Source organism: Cylas formicarius, unplaced genomic scaffold (assembly GCF_029955315.1).
Source record: "Cylas formicarius isolate icCylForm1 unplaced genomic scaffold, icCylForm1.1 PGA_scaffold_6__28_contigs__length_40554024, whole genome shotgun sequence".
NCBI lineage: Eukaryota > Metazoa > Arthropoda > Insecta > Coleoptera > Brentidae > Cylas > Cylas formicarius.
In genome coordinates this window covers 16415947-16443076 of record NW_026844347.1, presented here as the reverse complement: position 1 = coordinate 16443076, position 27130 = coordinate 16415947, and the positions used below count along the sequence as shown (strand labels likewise).

The window sequence follows — 27130 nt, the reverse complement described above, 5'->3', positions numbered from 1 at the left end:
TTTTATCTTAGGTGGCTGTGAAGTCGTCACCAAGAAACAAAATGTTTATTTATAACTAACAGTGACAGTTACAGATTTAGCAAAACTATGCTGCTTGTATCATATTTAAAATGCCTTATTCGCAAAGAAAAAAACAATGATTTTGAAAACGTTTATTAAATCAAATAAGAAGGCTAAATTGCCTCAAAGGGCATACACAAAAAACTTTTATCAAATTTATGAAAACTTTCATCAAATATCCAACCTAGCCAGAAAGAAGAGACCACTCCCTATAACATTATATTCGCAACATTAAAAAATATTCTAGAAGAATTAGTTTTATAAATGGAATTGTCCAACTGGTCCCTCATTTTTTAAAAAAGATCTGATATATGTTCTCCGTATTCTTTCAAAGGCATCAGTGATAGATTGGGAATATTCATTTAGAATTTGAACTTCTATTCTAATCAGTTTTTTTAGATGCTCTCTGTTTTCAATGATATTTGCATTTAGTTCTCCATAAAAATACATCGGCGTCAAGTCAGGGCTGTTGGATGGAAATTTTATAGTTCCATCTTTTCCAATCTTTTCATTAAACCTTTGATTTAAATAGTCTTTAACAAATACTACACATTAAGTGCGAGGGCCGTCTTGTTGACTTTTCTAATTCGTTCTGAAGAAAATTTAGATAACCATTACCGTTTAAAGTAACGTCGAAGAAATGAGGACCCTACTATCCTGTTGGTTAAAATAGCACACCACACATTTACAATTTGACGTCCTTGAAAATGAAATTCCCTTCAGCAATGAGGATTTTCCGTGGCCCACGTCCGCCGCCTATACGATTTATCATACCACTGATTGAAAAAAAAACTCTTTAGTTAAAAAAACATTTTTTTACACAAGTATAATTTCCTTTAATTCCTTAAAACTGAAACCTTTTTCTCTCTGCCTGCATGTAAATTTTATGGTCGGCCTAATTCTGAATGCACTGTATCCTGCTTTTTGGGAGTGATTTCAATCTTGCCGTATGATGTATTAAACCTTTACCAGCCCTTAAATCGCTATCTTTATATCTTTCCAATGTTCTCATCTTTTTGCCTAGGTTGGATGATTATGGCATTTTTTCATAGATTCGATGACAATTTTTTTTTGTCTGCAAGGTGCATTGCAGAGTTTTAGACATAGTTAGTTCCCTTTGAATCAATTTAGCCTTCTTATTTGCTTTAACGAACGTTTGCAAAATAAATTGTTTTTCTGTTTCAGAATAAAGCATTTTACAATAAAAATAAGGTGATTTTTGCCAAGTTTGTCACTGGTAACTGTCACTGTCAGTTATAAACAAACATTTTGCTTTTTGAGGACAACCTACGTCACAGCCACCTAGATATAAATTATAAATTTTAGAATATTATTTTATTTTTGAACATTGCTTTTATGTTAAAAGCACATATATATCTCAAAAACTATTAGATTTGGGTATAAGACATATTATAGAGAAACTTCTGCATAATTTTTAGGGGATTTTATTAAGCCTATAATATATGATATGATATGTTGCATTAAAAATATATACTATTTATCAGCGGATAATTTCTGCAACACATTTTAAAAAATATATCTTTGGAAAACTTTGGCATTCGACGTTTTGTGTCCGAAATCTTAAACAAAAAAGTTAAAGGGGGGTGGGGGGCATTATAGATGATCACCCCGCACATGATTTGTTTACAAAAGTTTGTGACAAATTTAATTTTTTTATTGGCTACTAATTTGTATAAGCAAATTTATACAGGATGCTTCAAAAATGTGCAATGTATTTATGTGCAAATAGCGAACTATTTTTTTAATAATTTTTGTATTTGACGTTTTTTCCCAAACGTTAAATAGGAATGATCACCAAGCGCCAATGTTCAAAGCTTTCTAACGACAGATTGATCAATGAATAAGTAATAACGATACAAAATAAAATTCAACGTTAAGTTTAATGTTTTTTATTAATTTGTAATTCTAATTTCGGCGGAATCATCCCAATAACGAATTTTTTTCTGCATTTCTACCGCCGACGTTTCTGTACAACCACTCAGATGCACCCCAGCCCTTGACCCCGTCCACGTCGAAATTACATAGACGCTCGTAAATTTTCACCTCCCAATCTTTGCTTATGTAAAAGTAAGGTTCGTGGATCACGTTGACCTTTACGTTGTACGTTTTAGGACCTAAAACCAATGGAATCCAATAATTTTTAGGTAGAACAGCAAAATTTCTCAATGAAAAGCACCAAATTTTATTATATATTATTATGGGTTGCAAGTTATGTGGTATGAACCTGATTTCCAAATAGTTCCATAGAACTAACCAAACTTGGTATTCAATAAAATTAATTTATTATATTGATTAAATAAGTTCGCATTTGCCATTTCAAAAAACCAAAACCTTCCAATTTTTATAAAAACTTGAGAAAGTTTTATGAAAAAAAGTTTAATGAAAAAATTTGGAATTTAAAACATTGAACGCCATGTATTCCGAAGCCAGGGACATTTGTATGAATGTTGAGCCCAATCACGATATGTTGTCTTGTTTAGAAATTGATCATTATTTATACACTCTGTAGTACACCTTGTTATTTTTCGGTAACTCTGATATGCTTTTTAGAAATTATGACTTATGTCAGACATTCCGACTTATTCCTCGAACATTACGACTTTAGTCAGAAATTCTGACATGTTTCTCAGAAATTCTAATTCGTAAAGTAGTACAAAAATAATCATAAAGTGTGGGAAAATGAAATTATATACAGGGTGTTTCAAAACCAATTCAAATAACTTAAAGGGGCGATTCCTTGTTTAAAATAAAGGTAAGTTTGTGATATAGACGTTGGGTTTTTATAAGCCGGCTAAAAAATAAAGTTTTCAGTTTTTATTTTCAAAACGAAAATAGATAGATGCATAAAATCTTCCGGAATTATTATATAGGAACGCACATTATGCATATTTTTTTTAATTGGATGAATTGTTTAAATTAAAACACTCCAACGTTCTGCTTAACTAAATTTAAGAAAAAACGCACTATTTTTTATTACAGATAAAGCTCCTATACAAAATAAGTATATTTTGCTAAGATTTAAATAACTCTGCCTAAAAAGATTTTTGAAAAGAAAACAATATATTTTTTAGTATAGCATTGCATATACAAAAAAAATTCCTGCCGTAAGCAAGTTTGGTAAGAGAATATTCAGGGTGTTTTTAAAAACAGTCACCCGCACGCGGCTGGATATTCGTCATAAAGAAAAAGAGTTCTTGTAAACGTAGGATCAAAAAATTTGTTTTTCAAGGTTGTTGGTGTTGAATATTATTAGTATATTATGCAACAAGTGCAGTAAACAGCATTTGACACGAGCGGAGCGCAGCTGAGCGAGTGTTTAATAAACGAGTGACTTAAAAAGTATACCGAACGTGTTGCATACTATACTTTTTCTACGACCATTAGTTTTCGCCAAACAACACGAATACATTCACTGACATGGCCGTCAGAATTGACAAACGTCAAATTAAAGGCATGGGAAATATCTACGAAATCATCCGATTTGGGAGCAGAGAATATTTCGAGAACTCCACAATCGATCGAAAAACAAAAAAATGTCTTTACATATCGAGTTAAAAAACTGTTCGATGACATAACCAACCTCACCACATATGGGGAAATTCAATTTTCACTGTAAAATTAAAATGATCTACTGTGGTTTTAAACTGAACAAAAAATCTTTAAAAGCAATGACAGTAAAAGTAAAATATACGTTTCAATTTAATTTTCTGAGAATATCTGAGAAACAAGTCACAATTTCTGAGACATTGCGAATCAAAACATCAGACAATCTCTAATCTGTGCAGACTGCCAAAAACTAACTTATATAGTTACGGTTAAATAGTGGATTTTTGTTTTCCCTAAATCTATTAACTTTTTATGAGTATTTATAAAAAAATAAGAAAAAACAATAGAAAAAATTATTCGATTTATCTAAATAATATAGGAATGCTAGCGCCATCTAGGAACAACGTCATATAAGTTTCAATTTCGTAATTGTCATGCTCAAAATGTAAAACTCAATTTATTATAATATCATTATTATACTATTAAAAACTTCTCAATTAATGAAAACATTTAGAATGAATTTAATACGTCCTGTATCTGCGAAACCAGCGACATTTGTAAGAGGTCAGTGGTGTCAAATATCTAAAGTTTAGTTGTTTTTCTATAATTATGACTTGTTTTTCAGAAATCTGGCATACCCATCAGAAATTCTATCCTTTTTTTTTCGAAATTAGGCGGTATTACTAAAAATTTTGTCTTATGTTTTTGTAGGCATTTTAGTGAGTGTAAGGTAGAGGAAAATATACAAAACTAACCACAATGTATTTTAAAAACACAAATATCAACCCTTCTATATGTAACCACACTAAAAACTTCTAGACCTTGATTTTGAATAAACAACAGACGGAAGAAATTACTTTTGCAGTAGTGATGTAGTTAATCCTCATAACATGCATTATTATTCTAAAGTTAATCTATACTCTATACTCTAATCTATACTATAATATACTATACATTTTATATAAACTTTTTGGATGCGGAGGAGCATTACCATCGAGATTCCAGAAATGGATCGGAGGAGGTGGCTTCGTTGGATTAAATTTCTGTTTGGAGAGATCGTATTTATGAATCCCTCTACAACACAAGTAGATATGGAATATAGAATTCGGGATGCGTGCAGGGGAATAACACCGTTTATGCCAACAAACGTCCAAGACAATATACGAAAAAAGCTAAGCATGTGTATTCAAATGGAAGAGCATATTATGGAAAGAAGGGCAAATATAGGAAAAGTTTGCAAGCTAGTAAAGAAAAACGTATTTATGCTGGCACAGTTTAGCTTCAACTCTTAGAAGACAAATAAAATAAAAGGAAAACATAAGATGTAAATGCCGATAATGCCTAAAATTTATATTTATATGTGTGGATTTTAGGTTCATAATTTATGGCAAAATTTTATTTGTTCTTTCATTAGAAAAATAAATACAATTTTTCAACAGGCTACTGTAATACTTTTTATAAAACTTCTGGATTCCTCCTGCGTCGGTTTTTGTTGAGTCGAACTAGCTAACGTTTGGCCAATCATCCTGTTGGTTTCTTCAGAGCTTGATCGAAACTGGCTCGTATTTTACTCTGAAACCTGCTTTTATATAATTTGAGGGGGGCGGAGCTAAATAAGGGGCATATACACAGTTTCGGATGACTGATTCCCATATTGGTGACAGGTGGCGGTTAAGATTGTTATGTTACTTATAGATTTCTATAGAATCTCGGATTTTTCGATGGTAGAAGAATTAATTACTTGCAAGAATTTTAGTTTTATTGAATAAAATTTTATGTCCGGTTTCGTGATTGTGTTCGGCATCTGCTGATGAGTTTATTTGTATTTGTCTTAAGATTATTTCATGTTCTCTGAGCATAGTTGATATTTTTCGTCCGGTCTCTCCAATATATTCTTTACCGCATATGCATGGAATGCTGTAAACTCCTGGAATCTCAAATGGAATTTTGTCTTTGACAGATCGAAGATGTTGAGAGATTTTTAGACAAGTGGTAAATTTGTTTTTGACGTTATATTTCTATAGAACTTTTGATATGTGGTCAGTGATGTTCTGAGTATAAGGAAGGACAACAGGGGCAAGTAGCTTCCTTATTAAAAAACTTTACAGGGAAAACGGACAGTTTCGTACTTAATTCCTTTCACTTGATTGGAAAAATAAAAAGCATTAAATTAGATACACAAGATATTCTGGTTAGTTTCGACATAGAATCCGTCTTTACTAATATTCCTATTCCATAAACTCACACCATCATTTCAGATATATTAAAATCCCAGAATGGGGAACCAAACCATCTCAGATTATATATATTTATGGAAGCCTTTGCGAAGAAAGCTCTCGCACCATCCATCTAAAACCAAAATTATGGAAACGCCACGTCGATGATACTTTTGATATTTGGCCTCATGGTCAGGAATCCCTAATAGATTTTCTTAGATATTTAATTAAAATCTATACACTCTTATTTACACAGCCGTAACTATCTCAGCCCGAGTCATTGAACCCAGAATTAAAACACATTACCTCTGCTCTTCCCGCTAATAATTTCCACATTAAAGATATTAAGTGTTCCATCACAAAATACACTTCACCTTCCAATAGCACTGAAACGGAAAGCAATCTCACACTTGCCACTGTTGTCCTTCCTTATATTCAAACATCACTGATCACATGTCAAAAGTTCCAAAGTAATTTCATTCAGCAGTTTCAGTCAAGCTCTGAAGAAGCCAACAGGATATACATTAGCTAGTTCGTCTCAACAAAAACCGTCGCAGGAGGAATCCAGAAGTTTTATAAAAAATTTAATAGAGTTGAAAATCTATTTTACGGAATTGAAGGGACTGTTTTTTCTCTTTATAAAAATTATCGGCACTTGAAAAATAACAATACGCATATGTGTTTTGTAATAAGTAATATTTAATGGTTTTATATATATTTATTTTTTCTACTCCCGTCTGTAAAATATCTAATTACACACCGATCTAGGGTGTGGGAAGCGTCTATTTACCACGTCAGTTTCGTTTCCCACGGATTCAAGTCACTTCGGATATTTCCGGGATTTTACCGCACGGGTTTCAGAGCAATCGGATGTTTTCGGAGATATTTCCCACGCGTTGAATTGTGACATGCAACACAAATATATATAAATTTTAGGCTTTATCAGAATTTACAGTCTTCTTACATCTTATATTAGGTTTCCCTTTTATTTTATATATCTTCTTAGCAATTACTTTGTTTTGTTTACCCTTTACCAACTTACAAAATTTTCGAAATTTTCCAAAATTTTCCTTTCTTTCTGTCTAAGAAATAATAAAAAGATAAATGTTCCAAAATATGCCCATCCACTCCACTTCTGCACGCGTTCTGAATTCATTTTTCCATATCTGCTGGTGTTGTAGGGGGATTCAGAAATAAATTAAATGGTATTAAGTCCCGTGAACAAGGTTCCATTCAACGAAGCCACCTCTTTCGAGCCATTTCTGTGAATCTCGATGGTAATGCTCCTCCGCATGCAAAAAGTTGAAATAAAAGGCCCGTTAAGTGGTTCGCGAAAAAATATCGTCCAATTAATTTCAATTGTTTTATTCCACACTACACGTTAAGTAACAAATGGTTAACTAAACCATAACTACAAAAGTAACTTCATCGGAAAACATTATTTTAGTAAAAAATTTTGATCGTCTTTTTGTTGTTTGTTAACTACTTAACGGCTACTGACCTGGGAATTATCTTTAACCTGAAGTATTTTTTTTTCTTCATTACACTGAACAGATTGCCTACTTTTTATACGCCTATTCAGTATAAAAATCAGATCAATTAATTGAGCGTTAGAAATGTTTTTTTTTTAATTTACTGACACCACAATAAATTTTATGAATTTATTTACTCATTTGTCAGGCAAAAATTTGCAAGCCCAACTTATATAATAGCAATAATTTTCAAAAACATGGGTAAATGTTGGAAAAGTTAAAATAAATCCCAAAGATTAACATACTTAACGAATGTTGTAGTTTTTTGTAAGATCTCCATTTGAAAAGGTATGTTTTATTCGTCACGTTTTTTTGAGCAACCCCTTATACTTTAAAATAATATTTTTGTATTTTCCATTTTCTCACAACTTTTGAAACCAATGAGATAATGAACTTTGCTCTATCGTTGACTCACCCTGTACAATAAATAAACATTTGAGGTTTTTCCATTTCAAATCGTTTTACCTGCTTTGAAACTAAAAGCGTAGTCTCTGGGCGCTCTACCCATTTCCCCGTGATTGTAAAGACGCAAGTTGCTTTTCCTAATGGCGTATACATTTCTTTCCCGCGCAGAATATACGAAACCAACGTTTAACCTAAAATCACAAATTTGTTTAGTTTAACGACCTAGAAACCGATTTGTGAAATAAATTTTAAAAAGTTGCCACACCTGCTAAACGATATCGGCAGACAGATGGAACCGACGGAAAAATGATCGCCATTTTCGGCTGAAAAAAAGTGCATGCCGTATCTTCGAAATTGAGCCCACTCCCTTTTGGTAGCCACGCTGTGGTCCCTAAGGGCATCCACCTCTATGTTATATTTTGAACCGTTTATCGTGATATGGGCTTTCAAAGTTCCGAATTGCTCGTAGTGGACCTGATGATTTCTGACAACACAGACTCGTGTGAGACCACATTTACCATTATAAATGTCACCTCCCTAACTTTTTCATTCAGATTTTAGAAAAAAAAAATTAGGCTCATATATGCAGGGGGGTCAGTTGCAAATCATACCCTTACGTCAGAGCTATTAAATACGAATTTCAAAAATATATAACGCATTTTGGTTATTTTTGATATTTAGGACAGAAAATGCGTTTTCGGGGTTTTCCCAAAATGAAAAATTTGGAATTCCTAATCTATACAGTTTAGTTTTAGTTTTAGTTATAGTTTTAAAAAATAAAATTTATTTTTGTAATATCTGTATTATCTATAGTGTTCTACAATTCTTCTAAAATACACCAGGGGCGGGCGTATGGAATTTCACCAGTCTATTTTGGCAGACAGTGAACAGTGGCGTACTGATTAAAATAAAAATTATTCCTAAAAACTCCAATCATTTCTAAAGAAACTTAATTTCTTATTTTTTTTCAATCCGATGTACGGTTTTCGTTAAAGAAAAATAAAAAATATTCTCTGCATGGTCACAACAATATGGTTAATTTGACAGCATGCAGAGGAAGTAGTTTTTATTTTTAAGAGAAAAAATATACATATTTTTTTAAGGAAATCAATGAAGTGTCATGTCAACAAATAATATTTTGGTTAATTAGGTAGCCACTACCCGTTAAATCGAGAACTTTTTTTTGAAAAATAAAATATCTATCTAATACAAGATACCTAGTTTTTAGTTACCAGCTAGTGTCCTCCAAAAAAATAAATTCGAAGGCTATTGATTTTAATTTTACAGTTTTAATGAAAATATATAACATCGCAACAATAAGTTGTTTAATAATTATTAACAAAACTATCTGATTCTTGTTTTACAATAGAAGGGGTACCCAACAAAAAATTACACTATTTGAACCTAAATGGTCTGAGCGTCGTTCTGTTAATCTTTGTAATGAAATTAAAAAGGACTAAACTGTAAGCCCCTTATTTTATGACAGATACCAACGGATTATAACAGAAAATGTAAAGGAGGTTATGGATAATATGCCAATGAATGAAGCGTTACTCGAGTAACTCATTCTCAGTAATCTCAACAATAAATATAGAGAATTGATTGTAAGATCTGGAACAATGATATAGCCAGCCAACAGTCATTTAAAAAATAAAAGTTCTTTTACTAGGCAAGAAAATACACTGAAGTAATATCTGCAAATATTCCTCTTCTACCAATATACCGGGAAATACCGTATTTAAATATTCAGGCACTTGTCGAGTACAATAGAACGGAGCACCTTCCTGTTGAAACCAGATATGTCCATCCGACATCATCATGACTGATTTGGATATGGGAAAGAAACCGCGAGAGTAGGGATTAAGTGACTGTGAAAAAATTATAAAGATCGGGTTCCAGTAAGATTTAGATCGAAGAAATAAGGTCCCATATTTTTGTTATTCATTTATTTTTTGTGGAAGTTGTTTAAAATTTTGTAATTCAATACCAATACCTACAAATTTGCCTTGGCTTCAGCACTAAATAGTATCTGACTATAAAAAAATAGTTTCACATTTCTATCATAGTTTCACAAAACTGTATTTTATAGTCAAAGCTGTTCGTTTTCTGACATTATCGTCAATTTCTAATAAAATGTTTTATCTTATGTACCTGACTGTTGACCATCTTTTACATGACCTATTTCTATAAATTTTCTCTCAGTTTTACTCACCTAGATCTTGTTCTGAATATATAAGAACTTCACTAGCTACTGTTCACTTCATGTTTATATTCCTCTTTTTTTATTCTTTTGCTCATAAAAATTTGACGCATAATTTGAAACACTTTTCTTTAAAAAAGTGACGTCGTAATGCGAAATCTTTGATTTACTTGTAATGTAAAAATGGCTTCTCTATCTTTATAGAGTAAGATACTATCCGACAAAAATCTGGATGGATAATGAAAATACTAAAAAATACTAAAAGTAGGGTAGTGACATCAGTCTCGGACATGGAACCAGTAATGGACCCATTAAACTTTAACATCTAATATTAAGATTCTTTTTAAATGAAGACACCTGTAAACAGACTGAAATCGTTCTTACAATTATTGAGGCAACATGTTGCCAAATTACGGAAAACTATTTTAAAAGATAAAATTAAAATTGGATTTCGGGTTTGTGGTCTATTCAAAAAGTGCCTAAAAGTTTTAGAATCTAACATACCAGTAAATATACTTAAAATTATGAAGGAAAACATATTGGGAGAGAAATGGGGGGATCTGTATCAGCTAAAGACTTGTTTCAGTTCGTGTCCAAAAGGACGAAAATTTAAATTTTTCATTACAAATAGATGCCATTGCTGCAGAACGTATTCCAGTTCAAGAAGAATTATACACGAATTCTAAGAAGAAGTTATATCATCACAGATCAACCAAATTTACTGCAATAGAATTTCAAATAACAAATCAGCGAACTGCAGATAATACAAGCCTTCTACGTCAAAATCAAAGGATATTGCAGAGATCAAGTCAATTTCGCCGCCGTGACCTGCTTGCTATACTGAAGAATCTCCGTTTAAAAAATATTTTTTTCTGGCCCAAAGAAGAGCAAAAATATATCAAAAAAGTAAAGAAAAAACACGTTCATTGATAACATCTGCTTTTGGTTACGTGAACAACAAAAGAAAGAAGCACTCAAACAAGAGCAAAAACCAAAACCACAAAACAGGGATAAAAATTCTGCGTTTCAATGGTGAACTGGAAATTTTATAAATGTAAAACAGAATGGAAGAACCAGCATGTATTAGAAAGAAAAGCTAAATGGTTTGCATGTTGCAGCTGTCCAAATTAAGTGCATCAAGTTTGTGTTCGTCTCAAGTACCTCAATTGCCTTAAAACCCGTTACACAGATTCAGAAGAGGACACGCAGTTTTTATGCGAACAATGTGACATTACCATTAATACTAGTGATGAAAATAATGACTCGAGCAGGAAGGAAGAAGAACATAAAAATGAAGATATTTTTGTAAATGTCAATGTTCTTATTCTTATTTTTGTGTAATGAAAATCATTTTTTATTTAGTTTGTAGATTTTAGTTCCATGTATTTGTTGTTCCATTTGTAGTCTGACTATATACGTAACTACTATAACTGTTTATTATTTTTACCATTTTTTTTTAATGCTTTGAATTTTATGCAATATAAATTATCGATTTATTATTATGTTTTTTAAATCAATAATTATTTTTCTGTCTCACTAAAATTATAACTTAACACGGTACCTAGATGATTATGCCTAGGAACCTACCTATGGAAAGATATAAATAAAATACAATGTCCGTTACTGGAATAACAAGTGTCCAAATTAGGATTTATTAAAAAATGGCCTGTCCATAACTTAATTGAAGTTAAGTTAATTAAATACTTATCGTAATTTATGCTAAAACTGCGATGGACGATTGTAAAGATTAATATTTGGGCTTTCTTTTGACATACATAGTTTTGATACTGCGAAAAACGAAGCGCTCCTTCTTAAAGTGCCCATAGCTGGTGCCACTACCCTATAACCACAGATAACTTTTTATACCTAATCTACTTTTTATATAATACGAACCAAAATCAATCAAACCAACTTTTCTAAATTGGCGAAGTAGTTGCGACTCCATCTTTCGTAAGCTATAGCTTTAGCCATGTCCCAGGCGTCCATATCTTTGTCAAAATTAAAACAAGGTTGTTCAGACGTCCAGACAGCGTCGAGAGTAACGTTAGATTGCTGATCGGGATTCTCAAAATTTTTCATGACTCCCGCGTATGTAAGTTTCCATTTTTTCATTGGTTCCACACAAGAAATTTGAATGCCTTCCGCTTCGTATTTGTCTTCGTCCCCGTCGTTGAACAGGGTCGTATCCGGAATTTTTGGTATGGTCAACACGCCCATGTTCGAATTGGCTACTTTGAGGAAAAACAACCCGTCGATCAAGCGATTTTTTCTCCTGGCAGTGGCAAAGATGAAATAGTCTCCGTTTTTATTTGCTCCGTTGAAGTTTACGGCATCTACAGCCTAAACATTAAATTAATACTAAACAAAGACCTAAAGCACCTAAGCACTTAGTGCTTACGAAGTGAATGGAATCATTCAATCAATTATTTTATATATACCGGGTGACACATTGGCGAACGGTTAGATGCTCAAATATTGACTCCCATATACATTTTAGAGCAAAGTTGTAATTTATGTTTAATATAAGTAACATAACTCCACCGTTTGCATCGGATTTAAATAAATATTAATCAGCCAATCTTCAGTTATTGAATGAAATATCTTGGCAAAATTGCAAAAGGTCAATACAACAAAACCAAGGGAGTATTTTCCCTAACCCTATTTCCAAAACTTGACGACGTCAATGACATATTATATAAAGGCGAGTTTACAAAAATGATATTTACAGTTGGTTTAACACATTCAAAGAAACTAAATAAAATAAAAAATAAACTTAGGATCGAACTCAGATCTCATTGCCTCTTAAAGAGTTATTGGAATACATTTAATTTAAAAGATGATTAAAACAACAAGAATGCTTAAAGAGACGGCTACAAATTTGACCCTTAAAGCATTTAAATAAAAAAAAAATAAAGTAAAAATACGACTACACAAAATTACTAAAATTTTTTAAAATAAACATTATTTTTTAAATAAATGTTCAAACAACCTTCCATTAACAGTTAAACAGTATTCTAAGCGATCATAAAATTCGTTTCTAACACTGCTTAGTTGATATTGCGAAATCCTGTCACACTCTAAGGCCTACAGCCTTTTGTAACTGGTTTTTTAACATTTTTGTAGATAAAACTTTTCAAGTGACCCCACAGAAAGAACTCGTTCGGCGAGAGGTCAGAGCACCTGGGTGATCAAATGATTAGGCACATTGGGCCAATAATATTCCCGTTAAAAGTATTTCCCATAATTTCAAAACAAAATGCTACGCTTCTTTCTTCATCGCCTTCCCGGTTAATAACGTATAACAATACCAAATAAAAATATTGTTACTCTAAGGTTTTTTCGTTTTGTCATTGTCTTAATGTATTTTACTGGTTAGGCTAGTTCTTGACAAACTGCAGAGATTGGCTTGCCCCTGCATAACGGGTGCCATGATGACGGCGCCCACGAGGGCCCTAGAGGCTCTGGTGGGTTTGCCCTCTCTGGCGGATCGGGTGCGGAAAGACCGGGCCGCGGTGGGCTGGAGAGTTGCTCCGGGAATGAGGCAAGCGAGGCTTATGACCGACGGTCCCGCCATCCCTCGGACTAGGAAGCTGCTTAGACTGACCAGAAGGGGGTGTAGAGCACTAACAGGGGCCTACACAGGACATTGCAGGCTTAAGAGGCATCTTTGCTTGCTAGGCATTGGAGACGACCCAGAGTGCAGGTGGTGCACGCAAGGGGGAGGAGACCCCGTATGATCTGCTCACTGAGTCCCCTGCTTTGACATGGGCAAGATTTGGAACGGCCCTGATCGATCCGAACTCAGTGCACGGTGTTGGGCTAAAGGAGTTGCTGACCTACTATAGGAGGGGCGGCATTCTAGAGCGGTCTGGGGGCACAACGAGCCCATCTGGTGGCCTAAGTGCTTTGACGCCCGCGAGGGTGCCCCCCTATAATACCAATACCAATACCAATACTGTTGTTGGTTTTGTCAGTTAAATTATAAAAAATTTGAAATTATGCCATGATATTTCATTCAATAATGAAGATTGGCATATTAAAATTTATTCAAACTCAGCACATGAGATAATCATACCGGCCCTTTTAAAAAGTTAACAACTTTGCTATAAAATGTTCAGGGAAGCCAATATTTGGCAACCTAAAAATTTGTATGGAATTTCCGATGTTCCATTCAACAATGCAGTCATTCTGAAGATCCCCTGAAAATATGAGTTGAATTTAATAGAAGAAACTTTCAATTACTGTGTTTAGTACTTATTAACAACATATTTTTGTCACTAATAAGCACTTCTCTGGTAAATAAAAATCGCAAATTTCTTTTTATTCGCCGAAAAGAAACTATTAAAGTTCTTTAATTACGTGAAATGAGGTAAAGATAGGATATCAAATAAACCTAAAATGCTTGGTTAATATAGCCAGTACGATCTGTGGTGGCATAGTTGGCATGGCAGATGTTGTGTCGGTATCTATCTGATCAATGGAAGACAGCCGTCACTAACGATCACCATTATATATATTACTTAGGAGTAAGAGTGTCAGAATCAGTTGTACTTGCATTTATTTAACTAGTACCCCATACTCATGTATTTTCTATGTGGTAATAGATCAGGGGTTAATGATATGCGAATATTTAAGTAGGTGAATCGAAATGAAATAATTATGATAATTCATTAAATAAACTATACTCCGAAAACTCTGTCCATTGCAATAAAAATAGCAACAAATTGGAAAATTTAAAATAAATATATCTTACTGTATAAAATATAATTTGCCAAGAGTAAATATACAAGTAAACCATATTTAGTTTGTATTTACGATGAAACATCATCATCAAGGCCAAAATTGGAACTGCTACTACTAGAAAATGATCCTTTGTCCACATTAAAACAAATATGTTATAAATTTAGAAATATCATTGAATATTTTTAAACAAGGAAAGAAATGCGAAGATTATTAACCAAAGACTGAAAATAATTTAAAAACGGCAAAAAAAATGCCAAAGTATATCACAACTATTTTCTAACTACTTTAGCAGCGTGTTTGAGCCGAATAATACGCAGTCCTGGACTTCATTTAATTACTCAAATAAGTGCGTCGAAATCTACAATTTTTCGAAGGAACCTGTCTGCTTGCTTTAGATAGAAAAACAGGACCAGGACCCTCTCAACTTTTAAACTATATCATTATTATTTTTCATAAATTCTCAGCAGAGAAATAGTTAATTATATGCCCCTCTCGCTCCATTTTGCTAGGATCTTTGAAGCCACTATTTACACCCAATTATTTTTAATCGTAAAAAATGACATGGATTTCACCAGAAACAGTACTTAGAAACTTCATTCCTTTCATCCATAATATTAATCCTTCTATGCGCAATCACCCCACTCTGGTAAAAAAGCTTGGAAACTTGCAAAGTTACGTAATCAATAAAAACTCAGTTTGTGGTTGTGAATGGTGAAAAGTTGCTTTCTGAGACTCGACTCAAAGATCACGCTTGAGACCTTTACTTTTTAATATTTTTATATTTACATCTTTTATATTTACATTTGTTTTCAACGTTCACTACCTGCTTGATTCGCAGATGATTTCAAAGTAAGAACGGAAATCAATTCTCAATCAGAGATTTTAGAATTCCAGAATGATCTCGATAGGTTTACTGTCAACTCTAAAAATCACAAACTTTTTTATAAACCTCGAAAAGTTCTGAGCAATAAAAATTTAAAAGAAAAAAAGTTTTATTAATAACAATTAATAATAATAATATAATAATACTTAGTATTAACTGAAATTTACAGAATACAAAAATTTAATTTAAGTTACTCAGTTGTAAAGAAATGCTTGAGATGTTGGTTTTGTATTACGTTACACTAAAGGTTTTAGCAGTGACAAATCAGTCGTTCTAATATTTAATAGCCTCAACAGATCAATCTTTATCCACCATGGAATCCTATCTATAACAAGTACAGCGATAGGATAGTGGCCAGAAAAAGCGTTTTAGAAACATAAATTTTACTAAAACTTCCAAGAGAGAAGAATAGATTTAATATTTGCTTTACTTTAATAAAATAATAATAATACCACTTTATTTGGCGAAAAGAGACGAATTACTTATACAGGGCCTGAATTTAACTGACTGGCCAGCATCAGACTTATTTAACTGTTTCATTTCACTTCGCAAGCACCATACATAATAATTCATAAATATGTTGAAAAATTAATGTCATTATTAGATTTCTTCTGTACGTCATTACTACAAACTAACCAACCTTTGAATGATGCGATAGTTCTTGTGGTTTGTCGATTTTGTCGTAATATTCCTCATAGTTTGTAAATCGAGATGTAACCTGAAAATTAATGGCACTAACAATATCGCAAAAAGACTCAGCAAAGGCTTGGCAACACTTTATGGTATTTTGATATTTGATGATAACGTCACGCGTCACTCAGTGAAGGTTTTTCGCATTGTTTAATAACATTTACCCAAAAAGTATTGGCGAATATATTCACTGAGTGACCACCAGAACTGATAACTCAAGTACCAGAAACACCCAAACTGGCTCGCCACAGCTGACGTTGTAAAGTGACGCTTTCTCATAACTTAATCATTGCTTACTTGAGTATTTTAGAGTAGAAAGGACCAATTTTAATCCACATATATAGTTGTATGACCTTTTAGTCATTATATAGAGTTAATTTAATGGTTGCTTTATGGCTTTCATTTTAAAACACAGAGTTAAATAAATAGGTTATAATTTTTTAAAAATGTTGTTAAGAACAATTCCTACAGTATCTTTCTTGATTCATGTCTTTACGTGCATCAATTTATTTTTAAGGGCAAAATAAATATTTTGACAGTTTAAAAAAATATATTTTTTAACAAACCGTTTCAACTTCAACAACTAACCTAAAGAAACATTTTTTTACCACAAATGTAATCTCTTATTTTGTTCTGTCACGTCTGGTCTAATAACCCTTCGTATAGCCATCCATTTGTCAATTAAGCTACGAATAGCATCTTAAGAAATGTATACGCTTTTTGACTCGCTTACTTAGTTTATATCACACATGATCGGGGGGGGTTAAGATCAGTCGAATATGCTAGCCATTTGATTTTGTTGATCTCAACTTCCGAGAGGTATTGTGTGACCCTTTTTTGTTTATCTGGAGAATGTAAGCAGAATCTGGATTCGTAAATAAAAACAATATTCCGCAGTTGCTGTAAGTTTCAATTAAAATGTTCAGTGGCAAACCGGTCTGCACGGTTGATGGTCTGCAAGGTTTTAGAGCAAATGCCTTTAATCTTCGTCCACACATTAACGTTTCTACTTCGGACTTTTTAGAGGGCATAACTGATAATATTCCAGAGGTTATGAAAAGCTCACAGAAGGTGCATGTGATTATACTATCGGAAAATTACTAAAATCCAATCTATTGAGAACAATTTGAAAAATTATACTATGATGATATCTTACATGCTATTTAATACATGGTGTGTTCTTTTCACGGACCTTGTGGAAAGATAAAGTTGATTATTTCACCGAAACGAAACATCGTACTTAAATTATCTAAACGCCATTAACCATTAAATTTTGCAACTTTTCGTACCTTTTATGGTTTTCAATATCCCCATCTTTATCTTGGACACACTGTATAGCAAAAATGCTCTTTAAGAAAGGAGAAAGAAGAAATAATTGTGAAAATTATAATTCTTTAATTGAATAAGAACAATGGACTTCACAATCGGCAAATTATAGAAAAACAGAGAATTTAACGTATAGGGGTTTCATAGATTTTTGTCAAAGCATTCGACGATGGTATGTTATGCAACAATTGCGGTAAACGGCATTTGATTCAGGAGTTTCTTTGACACGAGCAGAGCACAGCGGAGCGAGTGTTTAATAAACGAGTAACTTAAAAAGTTTACTGAACGTGTTGCATACTATACTTTTTCTAAGACCGTTAGTTTTTGGGTGCAGTTTCGCAAAACAACACGAATACATTCACTTACATGACCGTCGGAATTGACAAACGTCAAAATTCAAAGCGTCGGAAATATTTCTGAAAGTATCCGATTGCTCCCAAACCTATGCGATAAAATCCCGGAAATGGCCGAAGTGGCTCGGATTCGTGGAAAACGAAACTGACGTGGTAAAATGACCCTTCCCACACCGTAGGTCCGTGTGTAATTAGGTATTTTACCGACGAGAGTAGAAAAATGTGTAGTAAAAAATGAGTAGTAAATTATGAGATATGACCAAAGAGAGGATACCCATAACATCTGATTATGGCCATAAGTAGTCTATATGGACGCGGATGCTCCACGTTCCCAAAGCTCTTTAACATATATATTCACGAGATCATTAAAACATACATTGTTAAATCTTAACAATATGAAATTTGCACAGATGACATCGCGGCCAACACTAATCAAAACTTGAACTGAGGTGGCTTTTTTTATGAAAATCTTTTTATCCAAATAAATAAGAACTAAAACTTCAGATTTTCACCGTGTCTTTATTTTTTACATTTGATAAAGACACGGTGTTGTCGAAACAATTGTCATATCAAAATATATAATTTCGTGAAAATCTGAACTTTTAGTTCTTATTTATTTTGACTAATCAAAACCATACGAACAAAAACAAATGGAAATATTCTCGAAAAAGTAAACTACTTAGAGTACTTAGATTGCCATTTTATACACTTTCGACAGAGACTTCGAAAATAAACTGAACACATCTAGACAATAAATTGCCACCTTAAACGCGAAACAAGAAAATACGCATGAACTAAATTCTATAAAACCCTGGTAATACCAAGAGCATTCTACGGAAGTAAATCAATGAAAACCAAGAAAGTCATCTGCAAGCAGCTGAAACGAAATATCTCCGATAGGTGACGAGATTACTTGGATTACTTTCAAAATACACAATATACACTAAAGTAAATGAAAATAGGAAACCATATAACTAGAATGAAACCACAAAGACTTGCCGCGCAAATTCATAAATACAGAGAAGTCTAGGAAGACCAAGTAAGAGATGATTATCGTAACAGGCACATTAAGCCTAATACTTGAATTGTAGAGAAGAAGAGTACAAGTTTGTGATAAAATACCCAAGTACACACTAATCAAATACCTATTTGCGATCACTTCAAAACGTCAAGTTCATTAAACACTGTCGCGAGCCAATTCGAGCGCTTTCGGTACTCACGGATTGGGTGCGGTTTGTTATTTTCGGAGATATATATTTTAATGTTCTTCAGTTCTGATAGTTCCACAAGTGTTCCAATTTTATTACGTCACTCAATGAATGTTCCATTGTTACTCGGTCAGTCGACCAACCCAACAACCAATCCAAGGATATTTGTGGGTGATCGCGATACCATTAGTGGTAGTGTATTGTTAATACAATTATAGAGGATTTATAAGTCTCTGTCCAGCTCGGAGGAGATAACGCCCATTCCTTAACACGTGACTTAAAATTTAAATTATGGTATATTATATTGTATATTGTCGATTTTAATTTAAGCATTTACAGGGTGAGCGAGTGATAGAGTAAAGTCCATTACGTCATAGGCAAATGGTAAAGCTTAATTAACTTTTATTTTGAATTTGTTTCGAAATGCTTCAACATATAATAATAGTTTTTGCAATATTTTCATTTTTCTAAACTAATACTAGTTTTCAAAAAAAATCTGATAGCTCACATTTAATATTAACGTTATTCGGCATTTCAATTAGATGCTACAGGGTGTTCAGAATAAATGAATGGCCAATTTCACACCATATACATAAGTGACCTACAAGCATTTCCAATTTTAAAGACTATTTAAAAAGAAACCGCTTTATTGAATTTGTTGCTCCAGTATTACGCTAATATTATTATTAAAAATATTTTTATTAAAAAGTCCAGGTGACTATCAATCTTCTGCATTGTGACAGTAAACGTAAATTAAATTAATTTTGCGTGTTTATTTTCGTGTGTTACATTAAAATACTCTTCAAGGTGCAATGTTTATTTCTTCGAATGAAGAATACGCTAATATTCAATTTTTTGTGGATTGTGTAATGGAAACGGACGAGCGGCAGGTAATGAATATCGTCGACGATTTCCCACTCGTAGAGGGCCTTGTAGAAGTGTTTTTCGCAATATTTAATACGATTGATGTTCAACCTTCTACCAGTGTCCAAGAAATAGATAATAGGCTTAACGTAGGCTGGATGAGAGTATGGAGAACTTTACAGAATTTCGGTTTGTGTCCGTACAACATGTTACCAGTACAACCTGCCGACTGCGCTTCAAGACTTGAATTTAGTGGCTGGATATTGAGAACTCAAAGGATTGTTTGATAATATTATTTAGTGATGAAGCCTCATTCTCCCTCGGCCCCAATAACAACAGGAATTTACATTGTTGGTTTGGCGTTATTAATAACCGAATCATTGGTCCGTTAATAATTGAAGAACGTTTCAGGGGCATTCGTTATTTTATTGAAAATTATTTTCCAATATTACTGGATGATGTGCCTCTTAATGTTAGACAACGAATGTGGATTCAGGAGGATGGCGAACCTCCACACTTTGGTCGAAAAGTAACAGAATTTCTTAAGGTGTTAGTAAGGTCGTCTGACCTTAATCCCTTAGATTACTTTTTATGGGAAAGCCTGAAAACTTCAGTTCATGCAAAAAGTATAGAAAACAGACAACAACCGGTAGCTAGAATTATGGATATCACAGAAACTATTTGTGCTGATGAGACATTGTTAGCAATTCAAAGAAGAGTTAGGTTATCAATGCAGCAATTAGACACTTTGGACAACTAATTCAATAAAATAAAAAATTAAAAATTAAAAGATAAAGGGATTTCTTTTAAATGTTTTAAATGTTTTAAATGTTTAAATGTTAAATGTTTAAATTTGAAGTGCTTGTAGTGCAGTTAAATTAGCGTTGCTGGTATTAACTTGAAATCACCCCAACAACACGCTCCCAAGTTATGGCAGACACCCTTTATATTATTATTTTTTCTGAAAGGTCGATCACTTTTATTAGGTATGTAATATAACTTTTTTTAATACTTTACGACTTATTTGAACTTTTCCAATATTTACTCTTCTTTCTTCCTAAGACTGCTACACTATTAGTTGACCATGGCAAAACTATCAACTAACAGGGCTATGTGAATATTAAAAAATGAACATGAGAAAAAACTTTGTTGGAGAAGTAGATCATGCAACAGTGTAAATTCACAGAAATAGTAAATAATATTAAATACGTATTACTAAAAATTAACTCATCTTATTTTGTTTTTTCCTATATTTTGATTGGCGTTCCTTTGCATAAACATATTTTATATATTTTCTGGTGTTCACATAAACACGATCTTTAACATATGAACTTCTCGATAGTGATGCGGAGAAGGTCCATCTTGCTGAAACCACATTTGTTCTTAAAGAAGTTGAAGTAGGTCATTCTGCATTGGATTAAGCTCAGAGAAGGTGTTACAAAGTTACATTTTCTGCAAAAAAGACTACAAAAAAATATATTCAAGCTACTAAAAATAATGAGAAGCTTTATTAATGCTTTTTGGAATAAAAAAAATGTAAATCTCTACCTAAAAAATGAATCTTGGTGGATCCTGAAAACGTGATAACGTTGTTAAATGGGATTGGGGTTATTTTGAACTGTATTCTGTGGTTCGAGTCCCATATACAGGCTATAATTGAGAAAGCACTGCGTAATTTAGAATTTATTCTGAGAACTACCGAGGACTTTAGAAGCACAGCTTCTTCAATTACATTATATTGCATTTTGGTAAGAAGTACTCTAGAAAATTCATCAACGGTTTGGAGTCCAGAGGAAAGATGTTCGTCTTATTACTATTACTTACTACTACGACACTGGAGCCAGTGAAAAGTTAAAATTTTGGATATATATCTTGGGGAGATACCAGAGACTTTCTTAACATCGAAATTGGTTGCTCAAAATTAATGATTTGCCTAACAGATACAAAAATTGTAAAAAGTGATTTTTTTAAGGGACCGTCATCTTTATTGTCGCATATTGTAAGAGCAAATTAAATTTCCTATCGAATGATGTATCATGTCTTAATACCCAAATCGATTTGTTTCGGAAATAAAAGCAAAACACTTTTGGTTAAATGTGTTTTGCTTGCTCGTTGAAAGATAATAAGGTAAGTTTAATTTACTACGAATCACTGAATCCTGCAAAATACCTTTAAACATTAAAAACTATGGAACATTATTTTCTCGAGATTCATAGCTATCAGGAACTTCAGACCTTTTGGTAACAATTAGATGGGGCACGGGCTCACTGCACTGAAGAGGTGTCACGAGAATTATAAGAATTATTTAATGACCATTTGTTTCGACGTTTGCGGCAAGGGTATTGGCTAGCAAGATCGACGTATTTCACTGGATTAGATTTTTACCTATGGGGTGCATTAAAGTCACGTTTCTATTTGACACCGGTGCAAAGCAAATAAGCGTTACATCATCGGATTGTACGATACTTTCAACAAATAGATCCAACGGAGATAAAGAAGGCTACTACTATCAGTCCACTTCAACGGATTTTAAAGTATTTAGAACACTTCCAACACCTAATATAGAAACTTAATTCATTTTTCTATATGCAATTTTCATTTTAAGCACCTAATATTTTATATTGTAAATGGTATTTAAAATGTTTTTCGTAAAATGGTTAGTTTTGGTTAGTAAATCTTTCCTTAAATCTAGCAAATTTTTTCTAGTTCATGTGTTGTAATCAGGCATGTTCTGACTATAATGTGCACAATAAACAGATTAATTAAAACAGCATTAGAGTACTGGTTTCGTTGTAATGTAAGCTGACTGATAATGAACAAATCTTTAATCAACTAGCATTCCGAAAATGAATTGTTTAACATAAGATGGATATTTAATCCAGTTTTCTGAGAAACTTGCTTTTATTTGAGAAACCAGACGATTTAGGTATAGGGACATGAAGCATCATTCAAAAGGGAATTTAACTTGCCCTTAGAAAATGTGATAATATATTAAAAAATGCACCTTTCTCCATTAATTTGTGTTGATTAACCGTGTATGATATAGAACATTATCCCCCCACGCAACCAAAAATTTAACTTTCTATTGGCTCCAGTGTCATCGTAATAAAAAATTAATTGAAGGAATATTTTGTTCGAAAAATAAATTAATAAATCAATTTCTCGAAAACCACTAAATAAAGGTATAAGAACGTATTATTCAAATGCAATCATAAAATATTACGGGATCGGAAAATGGAATAATATACATGATGTCCCATTTAAAATTTCAATTTTTATCCTATTTTTTCGAAGAAGCGACAACGTCGCAGCGTTTCAAATATTTTCGATCGATAGAGTATCGCCGCTTATGGAACTAACCAAATTTTCAGAACAATAGATTTTACTGTTCGCCGTAAATGTTTAAGGTATCATCAACCATGAAACACCCTATATGTATAAAACATCTTCAAAACTATTAAAAAACTTATTAAAATCAGAATTAATATACATGTAAATATGCGTAAGAGAGTGGGAGAAGTAAAGCTCAATAAGAAAATTGTGGAGACGCTTCCAACTGATGAAGGAAAACTGATTGTAGACAGAAAAGATATCAAGCAGACTTGGGAAAAGTATATAAAACAATTACTTTCTGATGAATAAGGAATCTGGAGCCACTATCATGACAGATGAAGTTAGAACCACCCCTAACACATTAAAAGAAGAAAAGGCTCCGGGACCAGATGCATTCAGAATTTTATAAACTTTTTGGTGACGAATTTGTCAAATTCCTGAATAATACATACAATAACATCTGCAACACTGGGAACATTCCAAAAGAATGTCTCATCTAAGAATTTATAGTACTGTTAAAGAAACATGGAGCAAAAACATTGGTGACCATCGAACCATCAGTCTTATGAATCACTTGCTAAAGTAACACTCCAGATTGGATTTATGAAGAGTGTGGGCACAATGGATGCTCTGTTTTGTATGTACGTATTGTTCCAACGTTGAAGAGATATGATTTCTGTAATTTTTCTTATTTTATCGACTATCAAAAAGCGTTCTACGAAATAAAGCATGAAAAGATGATAAAGGTTTTGAGAAACGCGGGAATGAATGATAAAGCTCTGAGAATTATCAGGAACCTTTTGGAATCAGTTCATATTACGAGGGGTCAGCCCATATTATGTCGGCAAACCGACGTGATCAACATTCTTGGAGTTAGGCAGGGGTGTATCCTTTCGCCACTCATTTTCAATCTGTACTCAGAAGAAATCTTCAGTGAATCCCATGGGAATACCGACAAGATGGGGAACAATTGAACAACATTCAATATGACTTGAAAATCAACATTAGCAAAACCAAAGTCATGGTAAATAAGTGGAAGACGAACTTATCATTAACAACACACAGAAAATTAGAATGAGAATATTTCAAAATTTTTTAAAAGTCACAGTCTCAACATAGACATCACACTCACTTTTCTATGGAATTGAGTCATGCACATTAACCGAGACAACCGAAAAAAAAACTGGAGGCGGCCTTCGAAATGTGGCTTTACAGAAGAATATTAAAGGTTTCATGCGTAGACAGAGTGACCAACAAAAAAGTATTAAAATAAATGCAAAAGTGCTTAGAAATAATGAACACCATCAAGAGAAGAAAACCTTAGACATATTATGAGGAAGGAAATTAAATGCGGCCTTTTAAATGCCGTTTTCAAAGATAATGTCTATGGTAAAAGAGGACCAGGAGTTAGAAGAGATCATATAACCCAATTAATCAGCGCAGCCCTGAACAAAGTGGTTATAGCTAGTATAGGTTGATCACCAATATTCAGAACGAATAGGCAGCTGAGGAAGAAGAAAGATTACCCGTGATAATGGTATTATTTTGTACCTCAATTTTTACTCACAAATATTGTTTATATGTAGTCTACCGACTCTGATAACTGATAAATAATAAAAAATTGCACCATCCACAACATCGAAATATTTTCCCGGCACATGGTGTTGAAATTGGTAGTGACACCTGAGATTAACATGGGCAATATGAAGATCCATTTTCTCTTAAAGAGATGGAAGTACATACGGGGGAAGGAACATTGAACCAATATTTGAAAATTGATGCAAGTCTACCCAAAGGAAATCGGGAAAGAGCATGCCAGCTGCTGCTAATTAAAACTATAGGTATAGAAAAAACTTTCGGCAGTAAGCCGGAAGAATCAAAATCATAAAAAAAAGCAAAAAACTATTCAGCCTGCTCAACTTACTATAATAAAATCAATGAAAATATAAAAATAAAATGAATTGATTAGCTAAAGCAAAAGAAATGTAGCAAAATTTAGATAAAATATCACATAAGTTTAAATAATAAATTTTCCAAAAAATTACTACAACCAAGTACACAGTCAAATAATAACGCAGTATTAACGTTTACATAGAAAAAATCACACAAAGAAATAATATTCCCATAAAAACAAATACTGGTACTGAAAAATTCTAGAGAAAATATATTAAACAAATGAAGTATATTTTCCTGTTATTTTCATTGCCTAACACCAAACCACTGCTCCTCGAAAAACAATAATTTCATTAAACTGCTAATACCAACCTTCTTCAAAGTCAAAACTGTGTACATGATCCAAACCTTTATCCAATACAGTCCACTCCGTCTTCGATAGACGCCAAAGAGAGGCACGGGATTTTTGTCCAAAACACGCAATAAAATTATAAAAAACGAAGAACCCACCAAAACACATAGACTAGTAAAAGCAAACATTTTTACACAAAATGATTCGATATGCACTCTAAACCAAACTTATCTCCGAGACGAATTGATAAAGTAATATAATTAGCACAACTTCTGTTCTAAGTTCAATTGCCGACGGCAATACAATAAAATATTTCCGCCAAAAGTACTATCGAAAAATGGACAAAAAAAGTATGCCGAAACCCGGGATCGAACCAGGGACCTTTAGATCTTCAGTCTAACGCTCTCCCAACTGAGCTATTTCGGCGTTAAAAGCTTTAGCCATAATCTACAATTTACTACGGAATATTTATTGCGCATTAAAAAAATTGCCAGTTCAATAATTTTTTGAATTTTATAAAATCAATAGACTTTGGAGCCTAATGACCGTGACAACCATGAAAATAATTATTAACCAAAATAATTACAAATTAAAAATAAGGAAATTGACGACTGACGTACCGGATCGAGGCTAGCACCGTGTGACGTCGCACAGTGGAACGAGCTTATAGAGTAGCTTAAACATCGAATTTTTTTATGTACATATATTTTTAACTAACAAACCGACTTTAATTCATGAACTCTGAAAATGAAAGATACCATAGATTTATTTACAAGGCAGTCCAGTCGAGGAACAGATTGACTTAATTATCAATTATAAAAGTCTAAAATCAAGTATACTGTGATTTAACAAAACGTCAAAAATAGAAATGATATAAATTTTGTCCAAAAATATTAGATATTAATTTGAAATGTTTGCAAATAATAACAGATATATTATTGCTGAAAGAAGCACCAAACAACATATAGCCAACATATTTGACAGGCAGTTTAGAACCGCTTTCCATCCTTGGTCGCCAGAGCAGAATAGGAGTGTATTCAGACAGGATTTTTTTCTAATTTTCTGCAAAAAATAACTCACCCCAATGATAAAACTGATACAATAATTAAATAATAATAATAATAATATTTTTTGCTTTCTTAAGACTACGTCATGAGTGATTTTTTTTAATTCTACAATGTATTTGCTTCAATTTGATAATTCAAAAGATTTAGTTTGAACAAAAAACGTAATAATAAAATTTTGCTTTCATAGCACACAATAGGTATTGAATTACTTAACTTAATATTCGATGGAATTCCGTTGCATAAAAACAATTGCAAAATTGCAAATTTTGTATCAGAATTTCAAACTACAAAAAATGGAATTCTTAAAGTTACCTTCACCTTCACAGACGTCTAACTAGAGAGATCGCATCAGTGATTCATAAAAACGCCATTATTGTGATCACAATATATGGATTTAGGCAAAGAATGAGTGCGGTGAGGGGTGTTGCCTAAATATCA

At 32.8% G+C, this 27130-nt stretch overlaps 1 protein-coding gene and 1 non-coding gene across 3 annotated transcripts; both read right to left on the bottom strand.

Moving 5' to 3' along the window:
- Positions 1 to 1995: 1995 nt before the first annotated feature.
- Positions 1996 to 25832, bottom strand: LOC132703289 (uncharacterized). 2 transcript variants are annotated; one of them, XM_060672446.1, is made up of 6 exons: positions 25646 to 25832; positions 16247 to 16324; positions 11893 to 12320; positions 8046 to 8264; positions 7841 to 7971; positions 1996 to 2195 (listed from the first exon to the last, which is right to left on the bottom strand). In XM_060672446.1, exons 1-6 carry the CDS (start codon positions 25811 to 25813, stop codon positions 2002 to 2004), a joined length of 1218 nt encoding a protein of 405 aa, XP_060528429.1. In that variant the 5' UTR covers positions 25814 to 25832; the 3' UTR covers positions 1996 to 2001. The 2 variants fall into 2 exon arrangements, with proteins under 2 accessions (XP_060528429.1, XP_060528430.1); XM_060672447.1 differs by having other exon boundaries at positions 2174 to 2195; positions 7791 to 7971.
- Positions 25833 to 25978: 146 nt separating this feature from the next.
- Trnaf-gaa (transfer RNA phenylalanine (anticodon GAA)) lies at positions 25979 to 26051 on the bottom strand. The gene has a single exon. It is a non-coding gene; the product is annotated as a tRNA-Phe (tRNA).
- Positions 26052 to 27130: the final 1079 nt, after the last annotated feature.